We start from the raw sequence: 23,088 nt of genomic DNA, 5'->3' as shown, positions 1-23,088 counted from the left end.
CACAAGATATCAGCAATATCTGCACGCTGACAACACACCATATCTTGAAATGCCCCAATGCCATCCAAATTTAGATCGAGCGTGATCAGCGTGACTTGCAGATGAATCTCCCGTTGTTCGCATGTCGGAGCGCCTCCTCGTTGTGGAGAAATCGCGATCTGAAGATCTGAAGTTCTTGAATATAGTTCGAGGCGCGCAGTGTCCTCACAACCGTTTCCAGTCATGCAACCAGCGTATGCGCTCTTCAGATAGCCGTTGACGCGCAGCACTTGGACAAATGTCGTCGCCGTCACTAGCGTGACCCACTTGCTGGCAAGCATAAGACACTGCTCTCTCCTCCATTTCTTTCTCTTCCTTCTCATCACCTTCCACCCACCCTTCTCTCTCCCTCCTTCCCCCAGCACCAACCCGCACATCACCCCTTCACCTCGCCAGCGCCACCTGCTAACTTCTTTCTTTCTTAGGGACACAAGAACTCGAAAGATCAAGTCGCCCCGGGTTCGCACTCGCAGCGTAAGTCCTCGCGGCAGCGTAAGTCGAGTGCCGTTTGTCGGTCGCATTTCAAAGGAGTACGCGAAAAACATGGTCCAAGCCTAGCTCTCCCTTGCTGTAAAAATCCGTGTTTACACGGTCGCAAGTCATCTGTTAGGGCGGGCATCTGCGGGTGAAAGTACATAGATTTGATCTTTTGGCGTTCGGCGTTTGGGTTTGGGCGTTCTGATTTTGACAAGTGGCATCTGGACTTCTGGAGACTGGACTTCTGGAGACTGGACTTCTGGCGACTGGATCTGGGCATCTGGAGCTGGCCTCTGGACTTCCGGTTTCTGGTGCCTGGTGCCTGGCGTTCTCGGATCTGGATCTGGACCGGCGCCTTTGAGCGGGCAGAAGAACAACCTCATGGCTAGTGAAGGTTTCAGAATCCGGTGAGCGTCCGCCTTCCGTGTGCTGTCTCGACTATGCTGACATCTGGCGACAGAACTGGGGAACCGGGAAAGACTCAAACACCTTTGAGCGGGTTCACAACAACCTCGCGGCCAGTGAACAGTTCACAGCTCGGTAAGTGCAACCATCTCCGCGGCTCGCAAGAAGAAACGCTGGCTTCTGCCAGAATCGACAGGGCATGGTGCGCACGCTTTCGAGCGAGGCACCTGGGCTCCCGCGGCACTGGAACATCTCGACACTTGGAATGCCTGTTGCATGTCAGCGTCACTTCTCATCAAACGACTCACCTCGCACATTGGAAGTGGCGCTGGCTTGCAACAGTTTTTCTCAGCCAACCGCCGCTTGGGCCTTTGAGCGGGCCATACAACAACCTCGCAGCGGTGACCAAATACTGGAGAGGTAAGTAGTCCTCGGCATTCCCATCAAGCATTCACTGATCTTGCTTCAGGGAACAGTCGCGCCGCGAACGTCGTCTTCTCCGGGGTTGCCCAGCCTTTGAGCGGGCTTCACAACAATCTCGCAGCGGTTCTGACAGGCGGGAGTGGTAAGTCATCTTGCGCCTGCACGTCCTAATCATCACTGACAGGTACAGCAGGTGATCAGCGAGCCCGAATATCGCCTCTCTCGCCTCCTGTGGATCCTGGACGCCTTTGAGCGGGCTTCAGAACAATCTCTCAGCAGGGCCGGGAACCCGACAGTGGTAAGCCATCGTCCTTGCACATTCATCCCCCTCCACTGACTTTGTCGCCAGGTGTCTGGCGTGCGCGACACGCTCTGCTGTTTCAAAAAGACAGCGCCGCGAAATCGGCCTGAGACAGACCAAGCAGCAGCTTCTGGCCCATGGAAGCTCCTTGCCATCCGGAGTGTTCGCAGGTTTGAGGCTTGCTTGAAAGCTTCTCGCGCTTCGCAGCACCTTCTAACAATCTCATTGCGGGCTGAAGCCATCAACAAGGTATGTTCATCGTATCCTGAGCGAATTGAAGGGCACATGCACAAGCTGAAATTTCGCGCAGATTATTTCCGACTTGAGATTTCGGTGATTTCTGGCCCTTGCAGCTTCACGAAGCCTATCGGTAGCCAGATTTAGAGCGAGCAGTCAGTAGCAACAAAATCAGAAATTCTTGCGTGTCCAAGTTGTCTCCAAGGCGTGGTTCATGTTACTCTCTTGTCATCATCTCGTCGCGGTCGCATGGACTAGTGGGGCGTCCTTGAGTTGTCTTGCCACCATCGCGCACGTTGCAACCACAAACTCACGTGCACCTGCATTTACGTGATGTGATAACTTCCCGATCGACAGTGAGGGGAAAAAGTGTCATTGATGAAGAAAAGAAGATCATGCTCTTTGGTCCGGGAAGAATGGAAATTGGTATCCTTGGCATCACGTGCCTGGGCTCAGATGGCAGAGGGATTTACTGGAGCATCACATCAGCCACTTCCAAGAAAGGTGATCACAACTTATTGAAGAGTGATGATAGAAGATCGTTAGACGTAAGATGTGAGATGACGGGAGGACGAGGGATTGACAGAGGCAATGAGAGACGATCTCATAAACATCTATAGTGACTGTAACATGCTATCATTTTCATAAAACCAGAACATCATATCTGAATTCGTTTTAGACGATCGCAGCAGGCGTTCTGCCCCACTGAGGAGCATTAATGGCGAAGCCCATAAGACATCCAGAGATCACAGCGGTCGAAGGCAGGGTAATGAACCAACCAGCGTAGCTCTATGAAAGTAGTTAGTAGGAGGTCAGGACGATTCAATAGCGATTGTACTATACCCAAAGAACCATGCGCCAATTAATGGCCTTAAAATCGCCTGCACAGAGACCAACACCAACAGTAGCGCCAATGATACACTGTGTGGTAGAGACCGGGAGGGCCAAACGCGTCGCCAGGACGACAGTGACAGCTGCGCCAAGCTCCATACAGAAACCACGAGCTGGGGAGTGCAGAGTGATGCGGTTACCCAAGTTACGCATGAGGTTGTATCCGTATGTCCAGAGACCGATGGAGATGGAAGCACCTCCGAAAATTAGGATTCAAATCGGAACCTCGGAATCTTCGCCGGCAGTGTTAGTACGCCAGATCTGGTAGATGGCGGCCAATGGACCCATGGCATTGGCGACGTCGTTGGCTCCGTGGCCGAAAGATGCGGTTGCAGCGGTCATGACTTGGAGGAAAGAGTACAAATGCTCCACTTTGTTGTCGTAGTGTTCCACGCGAGCGTGCTTGTCCGCGAGATTCTTGCCCACCAATAAACGTTGAAGGAACTTGGGCTCATTGTTTCGAGTCGTTGCACTCTGTTCTGATACAATATCGATCATGACACCGCGGAAGAAGAACCACTTGGCGGTCTTCCAGAGCTGAGCTGGCTCCCACCACTTGGGCTTGACCTCAGGGACGGCTGGTTCGGCTGGCTTCTCAGCCATGGCAACAGCTGGGCTGTGAACGTAGGATTCACGGCGCTTCTCGGTGCTGATGCCGTCAACATCGACTTGGGTCTTGTCGAGGGACTCCTCGTCGCTGGAGCGGTCGTTAACGATCGTGCGACCCTCGCTGTCGAGCTCAGCGCGCGTCTTGTGGCCGGCGTAGTAATCTGGCACGAGACGCATGCCCTCGGGAACTGGACCAGCATCTGGACGGCGGAGAAGGAGAGGGCCCTTGATGATCTCCCATTGCTTGAGCTTCCAGTCCTCCTTGACCAAGCGGACGTAGATGAATGGCATGAGGAAGAGGGCGGAGAGGAGCGCAACACCACCAGCAACACCGAAGATGGTACCGACGGTTGGAGCAACTCCCCAGTCATCGAGATCGAGGGATGCAGCTCCCTTCCAGACGACCAACATAGTCAGGATACCAGAAGTGAGGCCGAAGAAAACCGGAATCGTCCAGAGGCCGACGATGAGCGGATTCCTGGACTTCATGACACCGTACTGCAAGGCTATCAGCAAGGCCTACCACAGCAAATGTCATATCCTTGAGCTTACCTTGGTGAACAAGAACAACAGCGCACCGAAACATCCGGCAACGCAAGGCGCAATACCCCAGGCTGCGAAAACCTGAGAAACGCCCTCCCAGCTCCAGTCAACGCCATTGGCACCGACAGTCGCGAAGCCGACACCAATAATACCGCCAATAATGCAGTGTGTTGTTGAGACGGGAAGTCCGATCTTGGTGGCGAGGGTCAAGAAAAGGGAAGAACCGATAAGAGCGCACAACATTCCCAACATGAGCACAGAGGGGGTCTCCTCAAATTCGCTGATCTGTATGATGTCGTTTCGGATAGTACCAGCGACACGGTTACTGGGGTTGGTTAATTGGTTGTACATGTGAAATGGCGTCTCATACTGACCCTGCGAGCACTGCTCCGAGGAACTCCATGACCGCACCAATGGTCATGGCCTGGATCATGGTCAAGGACCTGGATGAGACCGAAGTCGCGAACGAGTTGGCCACATCGTTAGCACCAATGTTCCACGCATCGAGGAAGGCGAAACACAGGCCGAGGCCGAAGATGTAGCTGTACTGTGGAAGAGCAGCCATTGCGTCGAGATACTGTCAAGAAACGGTATACGACAGAGGGACTCGTGCCAAAGAAAGAATGGGTTTGCAATGAACAGAACGCGAAGCAGTCCCTACCTGGTTCAGCTGTACTTATATGAGATGGAAGGACTTTCCGCCACAAGCAAAAGCTGTGCCGCTGCCAGATCGATCATGGCTACCAAGCATTGCCATGAGGTGCTAGGAGGCACGAATTCCCTCGTGGCGAACGAATGTTTGGCTGAATTCGTTTTTGCCCGTGGCTCACAGGACCACCAACAGGTATCAGCGCTCGTCGTTGGATACCTGGGTACTGCACTTGGCTCTCGGTCTTCTGGGTTGGCAGACAGCGCTGAGAGAATCCAAGGCTTCCTCGGCGACGTTCGATAGCTTTAAAGTGGGTACGACAAGAGGAATTCGGCGAAGCCCAAGATACTGCGAGAGCTTCTGAAGACTTCTTTTCAACGTCTGACCTTGTCTTGGTGGCATGCGCTCGCGAAGGCCAGCGTATCTCTGAGGTTTTGGCGCAATTCGTGATATACACATTGTTGCAGCGACACCTTCCGCATGCAACAGGTGCGTATAGGTGTGCCATCGCAGCGCACGCTGGTGGTGTTGGCAAAGTCTGTTGGGCAACGCCTCGCGTCGGCCGGCGAGGAACTTTCCACTCCAATCATAAGGCGGCACTCCACCACGTGTCGATGCAGCTCTTCCTTCCACAGTGCTTCTGCTTCTTTGCCAATGGACCTCGAACAGCGTCGAACAGACATCGTTTTCTTGGATCGCCTTGACATGGCGCGGTGTTCGGTGCAGTCTTGTCGACACGCCAGGACCAGCTTCCTCTTCGAGTATCTTGCGCCCGTCTGCCTTCCACGTGCTGCATGAGCCCATTTCCACAGTCAGCGCGCAGGTTGACGTGCTCAGGCGTTCGCCGACGCCACTGTGCTGTGAGCCCATGCCAATGCAATGCCCAAGGAACCTAGAGATGCCACAATGAGTGAAGGTGCTGGCCAGTCATCGACTTCGTTGCAGCCCACGAGGCCTTCTTCCTCGCTAGCGCATCGGCGAAGCCCTACGATATGGACTGCTCTGTGACGATGTCGATTGATAGCATGCGATCGGAGGAAAGATGCTGAGCGCCATCATGGGCACGAGGAGAGCGAGGTCTACGTTGTACGCGGAGAGATGAAGTCGGCGGGCGGCAGACGAAAACAATATATGTAGTCAGTTTCCAACCATGTCTGGGCCAGAATGTCACCCGCGCCAGATGATTCGTCCATCGATATGCTTGTCGGGAGAAATGATTGAGAGCTGCATTTCACAGAGACGTGGACACCATCAAGGCGATATCATGCAATGACTGCAGCTCCGCGCGCACGTGGAGCCTGGCGTAAGCAATTGGTAATGTACATGTTGTTTCCATGCCCAGTGCAGCGGTATTTCGTGTAAGAGAACTCGAAATACCGCTGCACCATGATTGGCTGCGGACTGGACGCCGTGCTGGGCAGCTGCGAGCAGGCTTGTGATGTCAAGCTGTCTTCAACTTTCTTCCGACTTGTCCACCACACATCCCCACTACATGGATGAGCGACGATGACCGACATTACGGGGGACTTCAACATCTGCTTGAAGCAAAAAGGCGCTGAGCCGGTTCTGCCCAAGCAGTATGATCTCCAGTCCATCAACGCTTTCCTGCAGGAAGCGTATAGCATAGTATGTATGCTGTGGAGGCTGCAATGGTGCCTGGCTAACATCTGCTCAAGTATGCGCGCATAGCAGACCTGAACCGAGAGCTGCGTGCTATCCGCCCAGCCTATCTCTCAACAGCACAGCAGTCTCGACGACGGCACGTGAGCGACAGCGCCCGACCCTTGACAGACGACGAACGCGAGGCTATCGATGCCCAGTCGAAGCAATTGTTGCGACAACTCAATGCCAAAATAACCGGACTCAAACAGGCCGAGGATGTGCGAAACCAGACATTGGACTCTGTCGCCCTGCGCAAGCGTGCCCAAGGCGGCTTGATGGGGCTCGGGCGGTGGGCAGCAGGCGGAGCGCAAACTGCAAAGTCGCCCGAAGAAGAGCTTGAGGAGGCTGCCAGAAAGACCATCTTCGCTGTCAGAGAGAGCATCATTCTGTACTTGCAGCAGAAGCTGGAAGAAGCTGGACGGGTGCAGAGTGAAATGATGGATATACGTTTGACCAGAGAAGTGGAGAAGACAAAATCTATATTGGCCAAGTCAGCGATGGGCGGTGCCACATCTCACCTCGCAGGCGAATCTTTGGCGTCTTCTCAATCAGGCCCTTCGAAACGGCAGCGCTTCTCTGTTGAGCTGGAAAGCGGAACATCTGACACGATGGCGCGCGAAGAGCTGAGCGAAGAACAGCTCCAGCTCTTTGCAGAAGAGAACAATGAGCTTCTCAAGCACTACGAAGACCAGCTGGACCAGGTACGCACCGCGGAGAAGAGTATCCTGGAGATCAGCGAGCTGCACAATACTTTGCACGCCAACCTTCAACAACAGAGCGAGCATATCGAACAGCTCGTACAAGATTCGTACCTGACCACCGAGAATCTGGGCAGAGGTAACAAGGAGCTCCAGCGAGCAAGCGAACGACGGAGCACTGCTCAGATGCTATTCTGGTCGACCTGTGCCTTCTGCAGCTTTCTGGTGGCTTGGGACTTTTTTATTTGAGAGCTACATCTTTCGAGCACCGTCTATCACTCGAATCTATGCCAATTATTCTGCAACATACTCCAGACAACCGGACAGCAGCCCTACTCTTGACGAAAGGACTCGAAAAGAAGAGAACGCATCCTGGGCTCAACACTCTTCTGAATATGCGGACCTTTGAGGACGATCCGAATGCTGCAGCTCTGGGAAGAATTCTTCGAGTCCTCCCCAGTCGGCTGCGCTCAAGTCTATGCGCTGATCTGTCCTGCTCTCGTGCGACCCAGCTTCGTTATTGGAAGATGTCCTGCCCTGCTCCGCACCCATCGATAGCGATGCACTAGATCGGCGTGAAGTCTGGTGACCCGCGCTGAGAGTGCTGTGCAGCTCAGACGCATCCTCTCTCAAGGATGTCCAAAGGAGTCTTCGGTGTGCCGATCGTTGTCTAGCAGCATTGGAAGAATTCGGGGTATTGCTTCCAATCTCAGTCTCCGCAGCACCGAGCGACCTCTGCGGCAACAGCATCTCCGTGGTCGTTCGCAACCGCTCAAGCAGCGCTTGAATCTTTCGCAGTAATTCGCATTCAGAGCGCGCACCTCTTTCGACTGCATCTGCGGCTCCAGAAGCTGCGGGCGTCTGATCTAAACTCATTAGCTGCATGCTCTCAACCACAATGCGAGCTCTCAGCACTTGCCTACGAAGCGGTACTCTGTTGTAACTCTGCCAGGCTTCTCCTCGTATATGCACTGCAGCTATGTTAGAAAATCACGCCCTCACCAAAACAGGGATTCAAAACGGGACCGAGCTTACCAGGGAGCTCGTTTCTCTGCACCTCGCGCAGACTGGTCGTCCTCGATCACATTTCAGCTTTCGACGTCTGCATGGTGTCAGTAATTGGTGGCAGCAACCGAAAACCATTAATGCTGACCTGCAACTCCGACATGTGGTAACGCTACGATCACTGTACCGGGACATGAGAAGCAAGAATTGAATTCGCTTGAAAATGTTACAACTTAGCGCAACGAGATGCCATCATCCGACTACGTCTGTCATGATATAAACCCATGACTACGGCATCGGTCGAAGCAACATGAAGCGTCTAGACAAACCACCGACACAACTATTCTCGAAGAAGTAGCTAGAGACGGCTGATTGTTATGAAAGCCAGTCGCATCGTGCTTTGAGGTGAATAATCTGGCTCACCCGTGCCGCATAGCCAATTCCTAAACCGCCGCTCCGTGATGTGGCTGTTACACGAGCCGGTGGCAATAGACTGAGCCTAGACGCTGTTTGAGATAGACAATCAGAAGCCTCAGGTCGTCCAAGTCGGATGTCGTCAACGGACGTGATCGCCATTAGTGATGTCAAGCCCCGGAGCTTGGGTCCGGGCATCGGCTATGTCAGACGACTTGTGCGACATTTCGGCGATGTGAAGAAACCGACGCCGAAGTCCCTTGCATGCATGCCACAGGGAACATCACTTCAAACGCTGCGTCAGCATGTGAAGTAAGCCGTCTTCCAGTCGTCTCTGATGTAGGGAGGTTCGAATTGACCTCTGCGACTTTCACAAGCTTTGCCCGAGGCTGTTTGGCTTTCATGAGATCCTTCGAACGTCTCACGATAACGACGTGCGCTAAGATCACACTCCGCAACTGGAGACGTTGCTACATCGTACAGTAGGCAGCAACTGAAAACACTGGAACGTGCGCACTGCAGTTTTATATTTGAGCAATAAACCCTACCAAGAACCATTTTCACCATTGTGCTCTGACCCTAAAGCTCTATCGAATTGGCATCAAACTTTCGTCAAATTTCGCGTTGAATCACACTCCTATCAGCTTCAGCACACGAAGGAAGCAGAAACACACACGCATTCTTCCACGTCTTGCCGCCAGCATCACACGTCGCCGGGAACATCAAACGGACCACCCAACAAGAAGAACAAAACTCGGAACGATGTCCTCCCTCCTCAGCACCCTCCAAACCTTCTTCCTCGGCATCCAGCCTCCCGGCGCCCTCCCACCATCCCTCACATCCTCCTACATAATCTTCCACTTCATCTTCGCCTACGCCGGAATTTCCACCCGCCCTTGGAAATCCCACTACAAAATCGACCACCAAGTCTCCCCACGCGAAGACTTGACAAAGTACGGACCAAAAGGTCAGCCTAAAACCCAATAATACCCAAATGTTCTCCAAAGCCTAACAACTTATACTAACATACTTTCTTGTCAATCTGTAGCCGTCGCATCAGGAAAACTTACTCAAAAACAACTGAACCAGATCATTCGCGTACAATCCGCTCACGAGAATAGTGTGGAGCATTTCCCGCTTTTCGTTGGAGCGCTTTTGTTCGCTCACGTGGCGCATTTGCCAACAGAGGTGATCAATAAGACAGGAGCTTATTATACGCTTGCGAGATTGGTGTACGTTGCTTCGTACGTCCTCATTACAGACGCGAAGTTAGCTTTGCTGCGAGGGGTGGCATGGTGGGCAAGTAACATTATTTGCTTGAAATTGGTTTGGTTGGGCGGCAAGGCTTTGAATGCTTGAGGCATTTGCCATGTTGGAGCGAATGAGTGGAGCTTCTGCGACGAGCATGGTGGGAAGAACATATAACGACAGCGAATGGCATCGGAACACAGAACGATTCGGAGAGGAAAAGGTTCAATCATTGCACAGCAACAGTACTTTTGTGTTGAAGCTAGGGCCCCTGGCCCTGAATTTCTATCAACCTTCTACTGCCGACATTGTCTCGTGCCTGGTCGTGCTCTCGTGCCATTACTCATCACATACCGTAAAGAGAAGTCCTGTCAAACCTCTATGATGTCTCACGAACGACGGCATCGACCGACTTGGCAAAGTAGTCGATGTTCTTGGTGTTGAGACCGGCCATGGAAATGCGGCCGTTCTTGGTCATGTAGATGTGGTACTCGCTGCGAAGCTTCTCCACCTGCTTCTCGTTCAGGCCAGTGAAGGAGAACATGCCAATCTGGTCGGTGATGTGATTCCACGTGCCTGGAGTCTTGGCCTCCTCGAGACGTGTGCGAACAGCCTTGCGCATCTCCTTGATGCGGCCAGACATGGTGCGCAGATCCTCTTCCCACTGCGCGAAGAGCTTGTCGTCGTTGAGGACCAGGGAAGCAATGCGAGCACCGTACGCCGGAGGATTTGAGATTTCCGAACGCTGGAGTATGGCCAGTTGCGATCCAACACGCTGTGTGGTCTCTGCTGCGCTGGAGCCTGGGGATGTGACAAAGTGGAAACAGCCTGCGCGCTCACCGTACAGACCAAAGTTCTTGGCGTAGGATTGAGCGATGACGAGCTCGAATCCTTGCTCGACGAAATAGTTAATGGCCCAGCCGTCCTTCTCAAGCGAGCCAGAGGCGAAGCCTTGGTAGGCAGTGTCGAAGAATGGGAAGTGCTTCTTGGACTTCATGACCTTCGCAATCTCCTTCCACTGATCTTGTGTGGGGTCCACGCCCGTGGGGTTGTGTGCACATGCGTGCAAGAGAATAACGCTGCCCTCTGGTGCGTCCTTGATAGCGCCAATCATGCCCTCGAAATCGAGACCCTTGGTCTGCTTGCTGAAGTATGGGTATTGCTTGACCGGCAGTCGGACGTTGCCGAAGATCTGGTTGTGGTTTGCCCATGTTGGGTTGCTAACGTAGACCGCCTTTGCCTCTGCGTTTGCCGGGTTGTAGAACTTGGCGAGGAAAAGGGCACCAAGATGCACAGCTCCTGTACCGGAGATGGTCTGAAGGGAGATGACACGCTTGTCGGCAATGGCAGGCGAGTTCTTGCCCAAGATGAGCTTTTGAGAGGCGGAGGTGAAGTCAGGGAGACCGGCGATGGGAAGGTACTCGTGGTTGAGGTCGGGATCGTTGCGAAGGAGTTCGTCTGCCTGAGGTGGGTGTTAGTAAGGCGTGGATGCACCGACCTCCACATGATTGAAGCTTGCAGGTGCATTCTCAACAATGGCAATTATCCCGCATCGCCAATCCAACAAACAGAATGTATGACTCGAACGCCTCCTTCTTGCTTCCAATGACCGGAAGCGGTGTCTGCCAATTTCTCGCCACCGTGTTCGGACTCTTTCTCTGTGCTCCAAACTAGCTTACCTGCTTCACGACGGGAAGAACCCAAGGCTTCGCATTGTCGTCACGATATGCTCCAATTCCCAGATCGATCTTTTTCGAATCGGTATCCTTGCGGTAGGCGGCCATCAATCCGAACAGCGGATCCTCTGGTGCGAGAGGCACGACATCCTGCGTGAAGGCCGTAGCCACGTTGTCGCCAACAGACCCCATGTTGAGTTGCGATTTGAGTTGCTGGAGTCGCTGTTTGGAAGGGTTGGTGTTCTTGTTTGAAGATGACATTGGCGGGACAGCTCAGTGGGCTGTTATGTAAATTCGTGGAGCAAGTGGGCCAGGGTCTCCGCCAGACGCGGCAACGGAAGGCGCGTCTCGGGCTCGTGTGGAGAAATGGAGCAAGCTCGAGCTTTTTCGCGTTTCACTTTGCGTCTTCACTTTGCAAAATGTCGCCGTCTGCTGCTTTCGTGAGCAGTGCAGCCCGGCGGGTCATATGCTCTACAATTTATCCCGGCTCATTTTCGGTTCCATGTGATGATATCAACACACCATCACTTCAGAGCGTAGTCTACTCGCCCAGCCTAGGCGAAACGCGGTCAGGAAATACCCACGGAGCCGAGGCACGCCCTGCTGACCTGAACTGCTTGCTCGGCGTTTGACACCTCTTCCACCTGCCTGCCACGCGCTTTCTGCAGTCTATGCCGGACGCGGTGGGGCCAACATCCAGGAGTGAAGTGCGGCAATGCTCCAAGTCAGAAGAAATGTATGCACAAATCTTGTCAGTTGACAGCACATCGACGGCGTTCAATCCGTAGCCAGTATACCCTGGGGTACATGAGTTGTCCAGCCGCTGCAGGCTGCGGGTAGAACGGCGAGAACGCGGATCTTTGGAGAAACGGATGGGGAACTGTTTGGGCAAGGGGCATGAAGACATGGCCCTCACTATTCTGCTTCGAAGCTGATGAAGGATCATACTGGAGTACAGTATCATGCAAGATGCTTTTTCTCGTCAGCAACCCCTGCTACAGCGCTTTTTCCAAAGATCGACTGCTCGACTCCAGTCCCATGGAGCCACCGCCTCCTATCCTGACGTCTGCTCTGTCGCCGGAAACTTGGACAATTAGCCAACCCAGTCGAAAACAGCTTTGGCGAACTGGTCCGGGTCCTGCAGCGGCGCAAAATGGCTCACATCCGTGAACTTCACATATCCACTCCCCTTGATCACTTGATGCTGATGGAAAGGCACACCACTGTTCACCGCCTCATCATATTGCGCCTCCGCGATAGTCACCTTCTTGCCATCGATAGTCGCTAACTTCGCATCCGACCAGTTAGGCTGCGTGCCTTCCAACGTCTGAACCTTCAACGCGAAATCCGTGAAGTTTGCTGTTGGTTGAAGTTGAGCATACTCCGTTCCGCAGCGGGCAACAAATTCCGAGAAAATCTGTGTATCGCCGAATGTGGCATTTGTATCAGAAGGTTTCTGCGAGCCCGCGAAAGCGAATGCCTTCTCAATGGTAGGGTTGATAGCAGGATCCAGAAGTCCTGCGAAGGTCGTGATGGCGCCGTCGCTCCAGCCGAGCCAGTATGCCTTCTCAACGCCTTGAGTACGGAGGAGATCGACGGTGTCTTTGGCGAATTGCTCGAAGCCAGTGAAGTCTGTTGGCAAATAGGTGGAACGTCCATGGCCACGACGGTCGACTGCGATGACATAGTGCTTCTTCGACACTCTGGAGATTACATCGCCGAAGTACGCGGAGTAGCCTAGACCACCTGCGATAAAGACGATCGGGATCCCGCCAGCAGCTTCATTGTACTTCTGCGACCAGAGCTGGACCCCGTTGATTGCTGTCCTAGCTTCGCTAATTGGAGCCGGAAGAGCTGGAGTTGGCGGAAGGGTCTCCCATACTGCTGCGCAGAGCGCCGTGCTGGCGAATGGAAGAAGACTTGAGACGCGCATTGTGATTTCTCTTGGAGTCGGCCTGAAGTTGCAACCAAATCTGCGACTCTGCGCGCTCTTGGGTGCTTATGTGTGGCATCTTTTATTGTTCAGTGGCGCCATATGGCCCGTGTTCGTATAAGTCTCACTTAAGTCTCGCTCCGTGGACGCCACGCACACCGATATTCTGCCGTACGGAGTTTGTTGACACTACCGCATCCGGAGAGCAACCACATCCGATTCTTCCAACGTGGTTTCCGCTTACTGTACTTTCGACGTGGAAGAGACTTGCTTATGGCGCGACGACATAGCTTGTGCCTCCTCGTACGCAATTCGCCTAGCTTCACTGCGGACTTTCTTAGATGCTGGCGGCAGCCCGCAGGGCGAGGCACGACGCTCCAGACCTGAGCAGGCTTGATTCTTAGCCTGTTGAATCCATGTCGGCTCTTCTAACACCCGTTGCCAACAAGCTGGAAGTTCGGATCCAAGATTGCGCGCGCTGCTTTTGTCCTACGGCGGGAGGTTCGGGCTCTGCAAATCGTCAACAATGGTCACCAGCCAACATGAACGGAACGCGTCGCAATGCCCTTGCAAATTTGTATCAGACGCGTGAAGTCCGTGAGGCTGCGACTGAGCGGCGCATCGCGTGTAACTCGTGATTCGTGAGAATGAAGTATGCAGATTGATACCCCTCAACGGCCCAGCGCCTTCACTCTTGCCTCGAGGTCTTCCACCCAGCCCTTGACAAAGTTTCCATTTCTCCCGTTCGCCTGGCCATGCTGCTCAACAGCTTCTTCCACTTTCTGTAACCCTTCTCGCCACATCTTCAGCTCTTTATCCATCTCAGCCTGTCTACTTTCGATATCGTCGAGATCCCGGCTTGCATTGGCGGCTGCTGAGTGCAGCGTGCGAAGAGATCTTAACCTCTCCACAAGCGGCGGAACGATAGGAGAGAGTGATTGCAGACTGGGTAGTAAGGTGTATAATGTCTCAAGACGTTTCATATCATCGGATGACAGCAGCGGTGGAGCCTCGCTTTCTTCTTCATCGTCTGATCCGGCTGGAGTGCTCTTCGCGCTGACCGCAGCTCTTTGTAGTTGTGCAAGATTGTGTGCTTCTGACTTGAGTTTTTGTATGCGTGATGTGGCTTGCTCTAGTGAGCTCAACGATGTTGCAGTGGTCAAGCTGGCAAGCTGGTGATCGAGTAGCGTCAGAGTCGGCAGCAATGGAGTGGATGCGCTGTCCGCATCTGTAACCGAGTCTAAAGATGCTATGCCCAGTGACTGCTCCAACGCAGCCAGCCTGGCCTCAAAAGCCGAGACCTTCGTCAAGGTGTGCTCATCATTCACATCGCCATCTCGATCGGTCCCAGTGTCCGGTATAGCTGTTGAAGGTGCGTCGTGAAAGACGCTGCCACTGTTGTTCCTGGCATGTCCCTTTTTCTTCCGTGCTTTTTCAGGTAATTGCGCTTCAGCAAGCATCTCGCATAGCTTCTCGGTGGCATCAACGTAGCCATCGTCATCCTCCCCATCCTCATTGTCAGTGTCTGCCTTCCTCTGTCGTCTCTCAGCTTCTGCTTCTGCCCGGCATTCCTCGACCTCCCTACGCAGTCTTGCAATCTTTGCCTCTAGAGTCTCATCGTCGTCCTGCACTGCGCCACCGCGTTTTACACGATACCCCTTCCGTCGGCCATCCACTCTGTCGCTCAAATCCGCCCCTCTGGTCTCGATAATACGGCTTTGTTCTCCAAAGCGCAAGCGCGCCCCACTGACATGCAATCTCCGTGTGCTGATACCGCGAAAGTCGTCATCGTCTTCTTCATCGGCACTCGTGTCTGAAGGCTCCGAAGGAAGTGGAGGGGAGGAGCGATTTCCAGCTGTGCTTGCGGTCGTGTCATCGTCTACGTATGTTTCGTAGACGTCCGGTGCGGTATCCAGACCAGGTAGTTCTGAGCGCGGTGCGGGAGCATTCGCCATCGTGTTGTGTCTTCTTCGTTTGTTATGAGCAATGTGAATCACGAAGTTCAGCAGTCGCGGCTGCTGCAAGGTCGTGAAACGAGATGGTCAGAGCGTCAACACGACTTCACGTGCAGATGACGCTCCTGCTCCTTCTCTGTCCTCTTCACATGCACTCTCGAGGACTGATGCTCAAATCTGGGAGTCATCATCCTACTGGTAAAGAGATGCGATTCACGTCGCGAACCATTGTGGAAGATGTCCCCTGTACACATAATGCTTCTACGGAAAGTGCCCATCTCAACGCCATCAGTATGGAGCAGCCATGGTTGATATTGACCACTGCGACAGCAGTGCGATGCTCAACGATGGATACTGAGCTGCTAGCGATACACAGGCTATACCGCAACTACTAAAACAAGGCGCTCGAAATGCAGGAGCAAGCTCTGGGGAACTTCTCATTCGCAAGGGATTCCACGTGCGAGCAAAAGACGCGTTGGCGCTTTCAAAAAATGTGTGCGCGGCCTCACATGATGCAACTTTCCGCTCAGTGCTTCAGGCACATATGTGGTAGAACCTGAAGCCAAAATCCTGCCAGCTGTGCTCAGCGAAGCCTATCTTCACAGAGGAAAAAAATGTCTGCCATCTTGAGAAGTTCGGGACGGGAATGAAAGATTATCGTAACGGCCGCTTTTTCTGATTCAGGAAAGCATACGACTTCTAGAAGCTGCGAAGCGAATAAATTCAACGAACCTCATTCAATCGTCGCAATGCTGTCAGCAACGAGGCTGCTGCTCGCAACACTTCTGCTCCTGGGCCCCATCACACTAGCAGATGATGATAAAGACAAGCTAACACCGCCGCTGATCAAGCCACCAAAGAATGGAGGAATTGTGAACAACCCCATCCAGTTCGACGTTTTCACCTACGATGACAATGACTGTCAGTACGTGCTCAATTCAAGAAAGAGGTTCGCCGCCAATCGTGGTACGCCATGCTATCCAATTCCTGTGGGATTCGACAGCTACCACTACAACATCTACCAAGGGGTCGAAAGTGCTAATTGGGTGGTCCCAAATGCTGTCCACGGAAATTGTGACTGGAGGGACGGATGCGGGCATCAGAGGACCGACATCTTTCTGACAAGACATGGACTTTGCAATATTACAGTCTTTCCTAATGCCCAATGCAAAGGCTTGCCGATACACACGCACGAAAAGGTAAGCGCAAGCCTCGAATAAATGAAAATGGAACTGAAGCTAACACTTCTCCCTCTACCAAGGCAAACTGGCAAATGAATGCCAACCAATGTATCAAGAAATTCTTCATGGACCCAGTGACGAAACAGCGTGTGCGAGGGCACAGCATGGCTGTGTGGTGTCAGCAGTTCGACCAAGTGCTCAAAGACGAAGTACATTATCCCAACGTGCTCAATTTGTGTCCAGCCGGGCCCCCGGATCAATACGACATACGGCAACACGAAAAACCTGAGGATCCGTACTTCTGGCCAGATTTTGGCTATGAGCCCAAGACGAAATCTTGCGAGAAGAAGCCTACGTCCAGTTCTAAGAGTACGGGTCCGGCAATGACGACGATTTCTACAGTGTTGGTTGTACCGATTGCTTCTGTGAATACTACTGCTACGGCGACTGCCTCTTCTTCGGCAAGCAGTGCCGCCTTACAATCGACTTCGTTGCCTGCCATGAAGACGAGAACGAGCATAATCTGGCTGCCACCAACGACCTCTACCTGATGGGCCCAGAAGCGAGTGGGGACTTCTTCTGGCGGAAGTGCGAATTCAGATTCAGTTTCAAGTCACAGACCTTGCCGGCACAGAGAGCACTCGGTCATCCATATATTGTCATGTAACCATACAAGCTAATTTACAAGCCGTCATTCCTGGGCACATTAATTTCCAAAGCTCAGCTTTTCATCGCTCTCCTCTCAAATCCGTCTCCAATCCTAAACCGCATGCGCCGGCATGGGGCAAGGCACTAACTCCTCCCCACTATCACTAGGCCTCGTCGGCGCCCTAGATATCGTACTCTTCCGCTTCGCCTCCTCCTTCTGCTCCATAGTAGTCGTGACCTGGATGCCATTGGTAGGCGGCATCAACCGCTTCTCATCCCGATGCGACTCCATTTCTTCTCCTTCAGCTTCAATCGCCGTCACCATAACACCATACTTCTTCCCAAGCAACGAAGCGCCTCCTTGTGATTTACTCCGAAACGCGCGGGCACTTCCAATTGTCTGCAAAGACCGACCTCGAAGCTCGTAGGAGCCGTCCGCGCCGCCACCAGATCCGATACCGCTGCCGAATGTCGCGAACATTTTGGGAAAACAGCGACCAACGAGGCCTTTGAGTACGGGCAAAGAGCAAGCAATGAGGCCGATGTTGATTTCCATTGTTGCCCAAAGTGCTGCGAGAGGGTTGTCGTAGCTGGGGTCGGTGGATTTGGCGATTGCATATAGTGCGTGGAAGCGAATGAGGGAGATGACACAGACGATGCCTCCCAGGGCAAAGACACAGCTGAGCAAGATTCGCTGCCTTCGCGGGAGTTGTAGGCTTCTGACCACGGTCACGGGAAGGATGGCCGTCACGATGTCGGTGATGATGCTGAAGATCGCGATGAAGAACCTGGTACAGTGTTACCATCAGCTCAGCTGCTTTTGTAACTCGCTTGAATGTCCAGCGAGCCTTACCAGATTGCTAGCTTGTTCAGACACTTGCCAGGTCGTTTTGGATACCAGAAATGATTGACTGGCCGACACAGAAACAGGCTGATAAAGATACTACAAGTCGTGAAGATCGCCAGGAGTACAATCATGAAGATACTCGCTTTTCGGAACCAATCTATGTGACCAAAGACGCGCAAGCACTGGTACACGATCGATAACTTGATGATGCCGAGCGACCCCATATATGCCGGTATCGAGACGTAAAACCAGATCAAAGAATGCACAAGCTCGTTTGGTGTCAGAGAGTCCATGTGTCTTCCCATGCCGTATCTTACTGCACATACTCAGTCATGGCTTTACGTGCAGCGCTCGATAAAGATCTCACTGACCTTGCATGCACATGCACGCGTTGACCAAGATGTTTAGGCAAGCAGCCACTGCGGCGAGGGCATCGTCAATACCAGCTTGCCTTGAAATGCGTAGGCGTGTCCAGAGCCGAAGGATACAGCATAAAACCGCAATGACCGTGAACAACGTGACCACAATCACAACATTTTCGCCGGAAGTGTGTCCGCTGTAGCCCATGATGGCGGTGTCTCAGCTATCTCGTACTGATGACAGGCGCATGAAGTGAATGAAGAAGGAAATGGGAGTCGCAAAACCAGATGTCAGCATCGCTTTGGGCATTTGCACCATTATTGCTCACAAGAGCTGTGACCTACACCCACGTCTCCTACCGCATCCAGGACCACTCAATGCGCGCAGACCCGTGATCCTGAAGAGTAATGTCCTTATCGCAAGGGGCTGTGGGTGAAGTACAGGATGGAGCTGCGCCCGCAATCCATTCGCAGTTGTTTGACAGGCCTGTGACCGCGATCTTCCTTGTAGATGCTGAACGTTCTTGACGAGCCTGGTGAGCACTCCCCAGATTTCGCACATTCGGAACACCGACCGTCTGGTTACGTCTGGAGATTTCGTGCACACGATACCGGCCATCCGTGCATTGTTGGGCGTTGACCTAACTATAAGGCTCTCGCCATCGCGCTTCCGAGGCCGCTCAGGTAGGGGAAGAAGTCTACAACCTCGCGTTCCCGAGATGTGTCGATAAAGTGCAAGGTCTGAACCTTTCTTCGCAGAATTTGACAAAGCTGTACACTCCTTTTTCATGATGGCCCCACGAAGACTCTTTTCGGATACGTTTTGTACGGACGTAACGGAAGAACATCTGTGGTCTTGTTCTTCTTGGCAGGTAATTGATCTGTGGTTCCTGGATTTAGGTGTACAAAGTCACTGGCGCCGTAGTTTAGGCAGCTTATAACCCAAGCCATGTCCGTCGCTTCTGTCTGCGAACGCAATCGGTCAACAGATCGATCGTGATGTCAGCGACAAGCTCACAAAGACCTACCGAAACACTTGCAAGCCAGTCTTTCAACCTCCCCCTTCCAATGAAGAATGTGGGCCTCAGCTGACCGCCACGATGGCGTCTACCCTCGCACCACAGCAGGTCGAAGCAGCGGATCATGGGATTTGGCACACTATGTCCGAACATAGTGTGTGTGATAGGATACCAAAGGCCAGCCATCGATACCTCTACGGTGCGAAGACTGGGATACGAAGCAAACAGTTCTGGCCCAACGGTGCCCAAGAAAGCTTTGAGGAGAGGTACGAAGTCAGGAAAACGCGCATTCGTCGCCCACCATTGGCAATTGACCTCTTCCATAAGCGGCGTTCGTAGACGAACAACAGTGACACAGCGCAGGAACCGTGCATCGATACGATCAAAAGACCACACTCGGAGCCTTTTACTTGTGGCAGCCAGGGCAAGAGGGGGAGCGATCGTGGCATCGAGCGAGAAAGGCTTGGGATGGGTACCTTTCCAGACTCGGACACCGTACCGGGCAGAATGTCGGAGTTTGAGGGTGGCCGTGGCGAACAGCACATCGATTTCTAATGCAACAGTGCTCTGCGTTGCTCGCAGTTCTTCGCACAGCTCTGCAGAGAATTGCTCTGATACGCGAAGAAGTCGTTCAAAGGACGGACCAGGGATGCGCTGTCGCATGCGCAATGGATGGTCGTCTAGGCCTGTGCCGGCGAGACAATATGGTACATGCCATAGCTTTCCAAGGTCGCCATCGGGGTTGTTGTGGCGGTATCGAGCTAGAATATGGTGGTAGACGAAATCTCGTAGTTCTCGCGGAAGGTCGAAGAAGCCAATTCCAGCAGCAGTGGCCATTGCCTGTCAGTTGCTTGTATTGTGGTCGCCGTCATACTAATCGAGCCCCGCAAGAGTATTTGTTCTCATGGTCCTTGACACATAACGGGCATCCATGCCACTTCCACCGCTGGACGCCTGATTGCCGGGCAGCATAGCCTCATCGTGCTTAACGGCCGGCCGTTCCTGGCGCTGAATTTCTGACGCTGGAGACCATCTTGGCTTGTTGAACTCTCGCTGTGCCGCTCTCTTGTCGATATGCGTTGATGTGCCGTGGCTCGAGATGGGTCGTTGTGCGAAAGACCGATGTTCTTACGCGTCCTCGCCTGCCTCGGCGGGTCGGCAGCGCGACGACTTTGCCTATCACGGCTCGCGAGTGCATCGCGTCATGCATGAGCTCTCGCACTCAATCCAGCAACCATGACAAAGCATCATCTGTAGTCACCAAGTTCCGGTAAGCCATTGACTCCCGTACACAGACATTGACAAATTCTCCATGATGGGCGGAGGACCAGCCAAGGACACGCTCCTCGCAGTGCTTCCCTTTCCCGAGCCCAAGGACATCACACAGCACTTGACCCAAAAGTTCCCAGGTCTCGATATCAATTGGATCGAGGTGACCTTCAGCAACGATACCCAAGAACTCAAAAAACGCGTTCCAAAGGAGCTTTGGCACTCTGCCACCATCCTCATCACGTTCAATGTCATCCCGGAGCCAGACGAAGTGCCAAACCTCGAACTGATTCATCTGGTCTCTGCTGGAAGTAATCAGGTGCAGAACACGGATATCTACAAAGACACAAAAATCACAATCACCACGAGCAGCGGCATCCACGGGCCGCAGATCGCAGAATGGGTGTGGTTGACTGCGTTGGTACACAGCCATAGCTACAACCAGCTATACGAGCTGCAAAAGAAGCGGGTATGGGGCAGCAAAGGAGCTGAATACAACAATGTCCGAGATTGGGTCGGTCAACGGATAGGGGTCCTCGGATATGGCTCGATTGGCAGACAAGTGGGCAAAGTAGCGAAAGCAATGGGTATGGAAGTCGTGGCTTTTACTGCTACGCCCAAGGACACTCCTGAGAAGAAGAAGGACCATGGCTTCATCGTCCCTGGCACAGGAGATCCAGAAGGTGAGGTGCCAGTCGAGTGGTTCTCTGGTCTCGAGAAGGAGAACCTGCACAACTTTCTCAAGCAGGATCTCGACTGGCTTGTCATCTCGGTACCATTGACTGAGCAGACGCGACATTTCCTGAGTAAGGAAGAGTTCAAAGTGCTCAGTCAGAATGGCAAGAGGCCGGCCTTTGTCACCAATATTGCTCGTGGGCCGATTATAGACCAGCCGGCGCTCATCGAAGCGCTGAAGGACGGAACATTATCAGGTGCAGCACTTGATGTGACAGATCCAGAACCTTTGCCCGAAGATAGTGAGCTCTGGGGGCTGAAGAACGTGATTGTCACACCACATGTCAGCGGAAATGGTGTTGCATATACCGAGAGGACGTTCAAGGTCCTCGAGCAGAATCTTGAGCACCGCGAACATGGCGAGCCGTTGATCAATGTCGTGAGGAGAAGTAGAGGTTATTAGAAGTTCTAGAATCAAAGAAATCACGATCAAATACCTCGTATGTGGATCTGATGCCAAAAGAAGCACTTTCTTGCTGTACTGTGACCACTATGCCTGTACGTATCTACTGCGGCTCCTCATCCTTAAACTTATCCATCAAACCCTTAACATCAAACCCACAAAGCTCCGCCTTCGCCACAATCGCCCTCGCCTTCCCACTCACCGGCGCATCAATCATCTTCCCATCCAAAGTCCAAGCCCCTCTCCCTTGCTCATCAGCCTTCTTATCACAAATCACAACCCTCACAGCCCATTCCGTCTCCTTCTCCCCCGGACTATAAACCTCCTGCACAGTCGCAACCTGATCCGGATGAATACACTGTTTCCCATTAAACCCGAACCTCTTTCCATTCTCGCTCTCCTCCCGAATCTGCTTCTTCCCCTCTTCCCCTCTGAAAGTCGTAGAAACCAAATCCAGCGCCGAAGGCAAATTATGCGCTCGCGCCGCTGTCACGATCGCGGAGCGGGCGTACAAGAATTCGTGTAAACTTGGTGTTCGCGTGATACTGAGATCCATGGCGAAATCTTCTGCTGCGAAGGTGAGGCCAGAAAGATATGGTGAAGCTTTACAGATATTGTTCAAATCCATGACTGATCGAGCACTTTCCACGAGCGCAACAATCTTGATAGGATCATACGAATCGGATTTCGGATCATGGCGTTCGGGGAGCATTTGTCGCAAAACATCCGTGACGAAATGTAAATCCTTGGGAGCATCGACTTTCGGCACGACAAGACAATCGAGATGTTTGCCTTTGAGGATTGTGGTCAGATCATCCAACGCGTAGCCTGAGTCAACAGCATTGATGCGCACAGCTTGTTCACGGATCCCAGGTGCTCGGTCGCGATTGAGGATTTCGAGGACATTTTGCCGGCCTTCGGGTTTCTTGTTGGGTGTTACGCTGTCTTCGAGATCGTATGCGATGCTGTCTACTGCTGCGATACCGCGAGACTTTTCGAGGAAGCGCATTGACGAGCCAGGTACTAAGTTGGCTTGTTAGCTGAATTCTGCTTGATAAGAATGGATGTTTGGAGCTTCATGGCTCAAGCAATGGCAGGTACATGACATACCATAGAGCTGTGCTCGTCGGATGACCTGCTTGGCTGTACTCGCGGCCGCCATTTTGAAACAGTGTAGTTGCAATCCGGAACGCCTCTGTAAGCTACGTACAATTCTTGATGTCGCTGATGGTCGTTGGAAAGAGCTCTTGCAGGCTGGCGTCCAGATTGTGCATTGAGGTTCGTAGTTCGAAGTATGTCGTCAGGCTATAGCCGAGGACCGCTGAGACGAAGTGCTTATTTCCGGCCATCTTCAAGCACACCCTCGAATCACTACGATGAACCCCAACAATGTGGAAAAACGTGAGGCAGCGTTGAGCAATACAGATATCATATCTCGCTAACTCTTTCGTTTGGGCGCTGC

The 23,088-nt window shown here is 52.9% G+C and overlaps 11 protein-coding genes across 11 annotated transcripts; 4 read left to right on the top strand and 7 right to left on the bottom strand.

The window, feature by feature from the left end:
* Nucleotides 1-2,557: 2,557 nt before the first annotated feature.
* RHO25_006233 (uncharacterized protein) lies at nucleotides 2,558-4,490 on the bottom strand (the record flags this gene model as incomplete). The annotated part of the gene is made up of 5 exons (XM_023597074.1): nucleotides 2,558-2,671; nucleotides 2,726-2,970; nucleotides 3,028-3,880; nucleotides 3,935-4,250; nucleotides 4,300-4,490. The coding sequence occupies 5 exons, from the start codon at nucleotides 4,488-4,490 to the stop codon at nucleotides 2,558-2,560; spliced, it is 1,719 nt and encodes a 572-aa protein (XP_023452058.1).
* A 1,590-nt stretch (nucleotides 4,491-6,080) lies between these two features.
* RHO25_006232 (uncharacterized protein) lies at nucleotides 6,081-7,183 on the top strand (the record flags this gene model as incomplete). Its single annotated transcript, XM_023597072.2, has 2 exons — nucleotides 6,081-6,200; nucleotides 6,251-7,183. 2 exons carry the CDS (start codon nucleotides 6,081-6,083, stop codon nucleotides 7,181-7,183), a joined length of 1,053 nt encoding a protein of 350 aa, XP_023452066.1.
* Nucleotides 7,184-9,115: 1,932 nt separating this feature from the next.
* Nucleotides 9,116-9,712, top strand: RHO25_006231 (uncharacterized protein; the record flags this gene model as incomplete). Its single annotated transcript, XM_023597071.2, has 2 exons — nucleotides 9,116-9,320; nucleotides 9,402-9,712. The coding sequence occupies 2 exons, from the start codon at nucleotides 9,116-9,118 to the stop codon at nucleotides 9,710-9,712; spliced, it is 516 nt and encodes a 171-aa protein (XP_023452065.1).
* A 268-nt stretch (nucleotides 9,713-9,980) lies between these two features.
* Nucleotides 9,981-11,538, bottom strand: RHO25_006230 (uncharacterized protein; the record flags this gene model as incomplete). Its single annotated transcript, XM_023597070.2, has 2 exons — nucleotides 9,981-11,063; nucleotides 11,281-11,538. The coding sequence occupies 2 exons, from the start codon at nucleotides 11,536-11,538 to the stop codon at nucleotides 9,981-9,983; spliced, it is 1,341 nt and encodes a 446-aa protein (XP_023452064.1).
* An 832-nt stretch (nucleotides 11,539-12,370) lies between these two features.
* Nucleotides 12,371-13,210, bottom strand: RHO25_006229 (uncharacterized protein; the record flags this gene model as incomplete). The annotated part of the gene is made up of 1 exon (XM_023597069.2): nucleotides 12,371-13,210. The coding sequence occupies one exon, from the start codon at nucleotides 13,208-13,210 to the stop codon at nucleotides 12,371-12,373; it is 840 nt and encodes a 279-aa protein (XP_023452063.1).
* Nucleotides 13,211-13,881: 671 nt separating this feature from the next.
* RHO25_006228 (uncharacterized protein) lies at nucleotides 13,882-15,165 on the bottom strand (the record flags this gene model as incomplete). Its single annotated transcript, XM_023597068.2, has 1 exon — nucleotides 13,882-15,165. The coding sequence occupies one exon, from the start codon at nucleotides 15,163-15,165 to the stop codon at nucleotides 13,882-13,884; it is 1,284 nt and encodes a 427-aa protein (XP_023452062.1).
* A 749-nt stretch (nucleotides 15,166-15,914) lies between these two features.
* Nucleotides 15,915-16,897, top strand: RHO25_006227 (uncharacterized protein; the record flags this gene model as incomplete). The annotated part of the gene is made up of 2 exons (XM_065602758.1): nucleotides 15,915-16,364; nucleotides 16,427-16,897. The coding sequence occupies 2 exons, from the start codon at nucleotides 15,915-15,917 to the stop codon at nucleotides 16,895-16,897; spliced, it is 921 nt and encodes a 306-aa protein (XP_065458830.1).
* A 209-nt stretch (nucleotides 16,898-17,106) lies between these two features.
* RHO25_006226 (uncharacterized protein) lies at nucleotides 17,107-18,408 on the bottom strand (the record flags this gene model as incomplete). The annotated part of the gene is made up of 3 exons (XM_023597067.1): nucleotides 17,107-17,782; nucleotides 17,848-18,157; nucleotides 18,213-18,408. 3 exons carry the CDS (start codon nucleotides 18,406-18,408, stop codon nucleotides 17,107-17,109), a joined length of 1,182 nt encoding a protein of 393 aa, XP_023452061.1.
* A 578-nt stretch (nucleotides 18,409-18,986) lies between these two features.
* On the bottom strand, nucleotides 18,987-20,056 carry RHO25_006225 (uncharacterized protein; the record flags this gene model as incomplete). Its single annotated transcript, XM_065602757.1, has 2 exons — nucleotides 18,987-19,166; nucleotides 19,229-20,056. 2 exons carry the CDS (start codon nucleotides 20,054-20,056, stop codon nucleotides 18,987-18,989), a joined length of 1,008 nt encoding a protein of 335 aa, XP_065458829.1.
* A 475-nt stretch (nucleotides 20,057-20,531) lies between these two features.
* On the top strand, nucleotides 20,532-21,626 carry RHO25_006224 (uncharacterized protein; the record flags this gene model as incomplete). The annotated part of the gene is made up of 1 exon (XM_023597066.2): nucleotides 20,532-21,626. One exon carries the CDS (start codon nucleotides 20,532-20,534, stop codon nucleotides 21,624-21,626), a length of 1,095 nt encoding a protein of 364 aa, XP_023452060.1.
* A 103-nt stretch (nucleotides 21,627-21,729) lies between these two features.
* RHO25_006223 (uncharacterized protein) lies at nucleotides 21,730-22,788 on the bottom strand (the record flags this gene model as incomplete). The annotated part of the gene is made up of 2 exons (XM_023597065.2): nucleotides 21,730-22,649; nucleotides 22,737-22,788. The coding sequence occupies 2 exons, from the start codon at nucleotides 22,786-22,788 to the stop codon at nucleotides 21,730-21,732; spliced, it is 972 nt and encodes a 323-aa protein (XP_023452059.1).
* Nucleotides 22,789-23,088: the final 300 nt, after the last annotated feature.

Source organism: Cercospora beticola, chromosome 4, assembly GCF_033473495.1.
Source record: "Cercospora beticola chromosome 4, complete sequence".
In the NCBI taxonomy this organism is placed as follows: Eukaryota; Fungi; Ascomycota; class Dothideomycetes; order Mycosphaerellales; family Mycosphaerellaceae; genus Cercospora; species Cercospora beticola.
This window is presented reverse-complemented; position numbering and strand designations above follow the sequence as displayed.